At 36.0% G+C, this 6,104-nt stretch overlaps 1 protein-coding gene across 1 annotated transcript; it reads left to right on the top strand.

Moving 5' to 3' along the window:
* On the top strand, window positions 1-5,349 carry LOC147393200 (stromal cell-derived factor 2-like protein). Its single transcript, XM_086455765.1, has 6 exons — window positions 1-417; window positions 513-653; window positions 767-907; window positions 4,578-4,627; window positions 4,725-4,854; window positions 5,049-5,349. Exons 1-6 carry the CDS (start codon window positions 313-315, stop codon window positions 5,130-5,132), a joined length of 651 nt encoding a protein of 216 aa, XP_086311891.1. The 5' UTR covers window positions 1-312; the 3' UTR covers window positions 5,133-5,349.
* Window positions 5,350-6,104: the final 755 nt, after the last annotated feature.

Genomic DNA, 6,104 nt, shown 5'->3' with positions numbered 1-6,104 from the left:
GAAAGAAGAGCAAAAGATCAAACAGACCAACCATCGAAAACAAGCCTCAAAAACAGAACAAATCTCAATAATAAAAAAAAAAAAAACACCAAAAGAAACCAAATTCTCTAGGGCTTCTTCGCTCTGGAGAGTTTCACAGATCGAATCGTGGCTCCTTCTACTCCACAAACCCTATCTCGAAGAAAACTCTCTTCATCATCATCACAACCACAAACCCTAATTACAAAACCAACTCGAATCGTTTACAGAGAATATTCTCAATCTGATCTCCCTTTCTGGCAAAAAACTTGGTTCATAGTTCTTCTCCTCTTCATGGCAATTTCATTCTTTGCTCTCGCTCTCTTTCTCTTCCTCACGCTCGATCTCGATCACAGCTCTCCGTTTCCTGCTTATGCTACTACCTCTGAAGGCGTCGAGGTTTTCTTTAAAAAAAAAGACGCTAATTTTCTTAGTTTGATAGAAATTATCTCAAGATCTCAGTATTTTGACAAAAGTTTGTTGTTTTTGGACAGATTACTTATGGGACCGTTCTTAAGTTGATGCATGAGAGGACGAGATTCAGACTTCATTCTCACGATGTTCCTTACGGGTCAGGCAGCGGGCAACAGTCTGTTACTGGTTTCCCCGAAGTTGATGATTCAAATAGTTACTGGGTAACAAATTTGACTTTTTTAATTTTAATTTTATGTTTTTGTATTTGTTTGATTCATTTAGGGTTTGTTGAGAGGTTTAGAATTTAGATTTGATTATGTTTTTATGGATGTAGATAGTTAGGCCTCAGCAGGGAACATCTGCCAAACAAGGTGACGCAATTAAAACTGGAACGATCATTCGGATGCAACACATGAGGACTCGAAAATGGCTCCACAGCCACTTGCACGCATCGCCGATATCTGGTAACCTCGAGGTTAGTTAGTGAAGTTTTCACCATTTTTCATCATATTTGCTTTGTTTGTGGATTAATAGGATTCGATTAGTCAATAACTAAATAGACATCAAGCCTTATTCCCATATTTGTTGCTATTTCTAGTAGTATAAAGGAAAATACATAAGGTGGGACTGCTTTTTCATCATCATCAATACACTAGAATTAACTACTTCATCTATAAATAATACACACGGGGGACCTATTCTTGAATATGAACAACTACTTCATATATCTAGACTAATCATATTTGGCTTCAAGCTGATCCGTAATGTAAACCAATTGCAATAAAAAAAATTATTTTAATAGTTTTTGATAATTGCAATTGAGAACTCATTTGTCTCTCATCACTATTTGGTCTCATACTAGTCATAGTTCTCTCATATACACGTCTTAATTCTTTTTTATAAGTATTATACATATGCTTAATCATATCAAATATATTCACTTAGGTTTTTTGCCTTCTTCAGAAAAATGTGTTGTAGGTTGATGTGACATTTGTCTAATCACAAAATTGTAGCTAAGGGGACATATCCTTAACTCAAAAAAACATAAAATTGTAGTAGCTCAGTTGTGTTTTATTATATATATATGGATAGCGTTTGGTAGGCAAAATTGTAGATAGCGTTCTAGTCAAAGTTGTCTTATATGTCTAAAAAGTTTTGGAATGGGCTGATTTTTTTGTGAGGATGATCTCTATGAGGAGAGTATTCTCACAAAAAATCATCCCATTTCAACAATTATATCCCTATGAAAAGTGGTTACAAACTAAAGGTAAAAAAATTGATGGTCCACGATTCTTCAACTTATAAACTAGGGTTCAAAATTTCAGAATGAGCTGATTTTTTGTGAGGATGATTTCCTCACCATAGAGGTTCTCCTCACAAAAAATTGGGCCATTCTGAAACTTTTAGCCCATAGGACAAAACACTTTGTCTAGAACTTTATTTTGAAGTTTGTCTACGAAATTCAATCCTATATATATATATATATATATGCATAATGACAATGGCTTTTCTCCATCCATTGACATCTTAGTCTTCAAAATATTATTAATTTATTATGCAACTTAGTTAGCCAGGGATTACATTTTTTTTTCCCCATAGTTCCATTGAAATGCCATCTAGTCCTAAAGCCTTACTTGTCTTCATCCTTTCTAGCAATTTTCACTATTTTACCCTAATTTTATGAATGTAAATCCCCACTTCCTTTCCTTAATCTCTTCACCGTCTCCATTGATTTATTTTTAATTTATCCCTATTAGGATTACTTCTGTATTTCCTTGGAGGCATACATGCAATTTGTTGAGATATGTGTCCTTGAATATTTTTCTCATCATTTCAATCTCACCCCCTTTTAGAGCTTCAACATGCCAATCTCTTCCTTAATAGTGCCCTTATTCTTTTAAACTGTACATGGTCATGCTCAAACCATCTCCATCGATTTCCTTTTATTTTATCCCTATTAGGACTACTTCTGTATTTCCTTGGAGGCATACATTTCTAATTTTGTCCGTCCTACTCTTTCCATTCATCTATCTCAGCATCCTTATGTTTCCTACACTAAATCCAAGAACATGCTTTTTCGTGATTTCCCTTTATTTTTCTCCAATCACATAGCCAATTTTATGATTGTATTGTAGTTCTTTAGTTTGAGTATGTGTTGATAGGCACATCTCTTCTTTTGCCATCAATCATCAAATCTGTGAGTTTACGCACCCTCTTTCCATTCATCTATCCCAGCATCCTTATGTTTCCTACACTAAATCCAAGAACATGCTTTTTCGTGACTTCCCTTTATTTTTCTCCATATACATAGCCAATTTTATGATTGTATTGTAGTTCTTTAGTTTAGTATGTGTTGATAGGCACATCTCTGCTTTTGCCATCAATCACCAAATCTGTGAGTTAACCCCCCCCCCCCCCCCCCCCCCCCCCCCTCTCCCCCCTTTTCAAATCCTTGATAGAACCTTCCAAAGGTCTCTCAACCAATCACGATGCTCTAGATTAATGTTATGAAAATTGAACTATCTGATAACAGTCTATTAAGAGCAAGGTTCGAGTTAAGCTTCCTATAGAAATCCCTCACCACATATCTAATCCTGAAAATCCAACCAACAACTTCCCAACCCTTGTGGAAGAAGGCAGAAGAGACCATAACATGCCAAAGAGTTTTGTCCCCCTTCCAACTCCTAAACATAACTACCTCCTTGGAAGGTCTCTATACCTTTCGATTTAATATTTTGATGAAATTTTCTATTCATGGGTGCAGGATATTTTTCCCCTAAGACTCCATACATTACCTTTAATAAAAATAGACTGTAGATTCTTTATCGGATCATCAAAGCCCATTTCTGAAGATCTCTTGCTTCTCTTTGGGATCGAACATCAATGGCAATGATTCGATAGATGATTCATTGGGATAGGTGTAGATGAACAATGCCTCCCCTAGAAATGTATAGGAGGTTTTCTCTTGGTACGGCTCAAGAAAGAATGATTTGATTTTATGTAATTAAAAGAATTTTATGATTATACATGTAGGCATTTCTGTTCATTTCATTTCTATATTTCTGGAAATGGACATATGTTCATAGGCAATATAATCTCAATCCACAACTGTTTAAGAAGCTTATACACCATAATGGCTTAAGAGATTGGTTCCAGGGATCAGGTTGCCTAGTGCCGATCCCAACTATAGGATCACATGGTCTAGTGCAGCTCCTTGGTGATCCTTAAAAGCCTCTATGAGACAATGAAATAATGATTGATATATATATATATATAGCGAAATGTTCAGCAACAAACATTTTGACAAACATTTTGGCAAAACATTTTTCAAAACATGGGTTAGAGGTTTTGGAATGGGCTGATTTTTGGTGAGGATGATCTCTACGGTGAGGAGATCATCATCACCAAAAATCAGCCCATTCCAAAATTTCTAACCCCATCAAAAATGGTTTATAAAAATGGACGGTCCACGATTTTTCAACTTGTAAACTGGGGTTAGAAGTTTTGGAATGGGCTGATTTTTGGTGAGGATGATCTCTACGGTGTAGAGATCATCCTCACCAAAAATCAGCCCATTCCAAAACCTCTAACCCATGTTTTGAAAAATGTTTTGCCAAAATGTTTGTTGCTGAACGGGACCCATATATATATATATATATATATTTTTTTTTTTAAAATTTATCACAAAATTTTAAACATATAAAAAGTAAAAAGTTTTAAACATTTTAAAAACCTCTAAATATTTTTTATACTGGTTCTGGCAGATTGGATGGACCTTTGCGAGAAAGCTCTTTGCTCTCCCCAATCATCGAAAATTTATGGTATCCTTTTGACCATAAAAACCTATGCCCCTTATCGAAAGTTCGCGAAACGGTATTATATATGTACGTTCCATGGCCCACTCTAGGTAATCTCACCACGATCCAGTAGGGAGTTTCAATATTTGTTTAGTCTCCGAAATTGTGAGTTCCTTCCTGGTCATGCTAAAGGATGCTCCAGCACAGACTATAGATGGAAGGAATCTGCCATTAGGAAATGGTGTGTTTATTATAATTTTATCAACTTATCATACAGTAAATAATGTAAATATTGGACTTTATGGGAATATTTATTTGAATATGCAACTTATATTAAGGTATGTGCAGGTGAGCTGCTTTGGAGGGGAAGGCGAATCTGACACTGGGGATTACTGGAGGTGAGAGCTACAGCAGGCATTTCTTGTAAATAGCATATTCATTATATATCCTTCTTTCCCATTTGGATGACTGAACATGATGCTGCCATGTAATTAGGCTTGAGATTGAGGGGAATGGGAAAACATGGAAGCAAGACCAAAGGATTAGACTTCGACACGTGGATACAGGTGGTTACTTGCTCAGTCATGACAAGAAATACACCCGGATAGCTGGAGGTCAACAAGAGGTAGAATAGAAGAATAATATATTTTATTTATTTATTTAAAATTTAATTTTAAATAGATACCTACATCATAGATACCTGTATCAAAATTAACTTTGTGATGTTCTGTTTGCCTGCCTTGTGGGTTTTTTTTGTGTTCCTCCACTTGTTAACTTTGCTGGTTTACATTATTAGTGACATAGTGGATGCATGTACAGGTTTGTGGTGTTCAAGACAAGCGTCCCGATAATGTTTGGTTGGCAGCAGAGGGGGTATACCTTCCAGTTACTGAAAGCAAATAGAGTTTTTTACATATCCTTAGAACAGGGTGGGTAGTGTTGGGTACTGGTGATTATGGCTGTATCTGTTTTGATCGAATGAAACACCTTATCAATCCAATCATGTAATCCTTCCCAATATAAGAAGTTTGTGTATGTATGTAGGAGACAGACGAGTCAGTCACTATCTAGGTAGAAGTCACTGCATCAATTTTCTGACGAATACAGATTTATTTGATAAGTCCATCTTATTATTACCAAGGTGCTTGTGGGATGAATTCCAAAATTGTGAAAAAACTTCATCAGCATGTTTGGCTTGACCAAGGAAGCTTCTTTTCTCATATTACTTCACTTTTTTTTTTTTTTTTTAATGTGATTCCTACTAAACAAAAGAAGTGGTTAATTTGACTTCAGTTAGTTTGGCTTTTGATCAAGGAAGCTTCTTGTCTCACATTACTCTACTTTAATAGCATGTTTGGCTTGATCAAGGTCCATCTTGCTTTTTTTTGAATTATTTTTAATGACCACCCTCCCTTTCCATTTCTTCGTCTCCGAAAAAGCTCTAAGAGACGAATTTTTAAATCTTAGGTTCGTTGTTGTCTGGGTTGCTCTTTCATCTTCTACCTATTTCTTTGTTCAAAACATCTGCCTTTTTTTTTGTTGATGTGTAGATCCTTAATTATTTCAATGTATGATGTGGGGTCAGATTTCGGGGAAGGTGCTGACAAATTCTTCCTCACTGATCCGAAGTCACTTCTTCCACCTCCTTGCTAGTATCGGTGTGGTATCTGCTAAAAATCTTCCGACGCTCAAGTTAGAGTTACAGAAGAATAAATGGTTCTTACTGGTTGGCTTCTTCGTCGGTCGAAGAAAAGATCCTTAGGCTTCTGCCCATTTGGCTATTTATGGATCCTTCTTCTGAAGCAGGGTTTTCCTTTTTCTTGGGTTGCAATTCCGAAGTATCTCCTGATTTTCAAGATCCTAAATGGAATAGAG

Source organism: Akebia trifoliata, chromosome 10 (assembly GCF_017979445.1).
Source record: "Akebia trifoliata isolate Shusen 1 chromosome 10, ASM1797944v1, whole genome shotgun sequence".
NCBI classification, from domain to species: Eukaryota; Viridiplantae; Streptophyta; class Magnoliopsida; order Ranunculales; family Lardizabalaceae; genus Akebia; species Akebia trifoliata.
The sequence above is the reverse complement of the archived record's forward strand: the minus strand, read 5'-3'. Positions and strand labels throughout refer to the sequence as shown.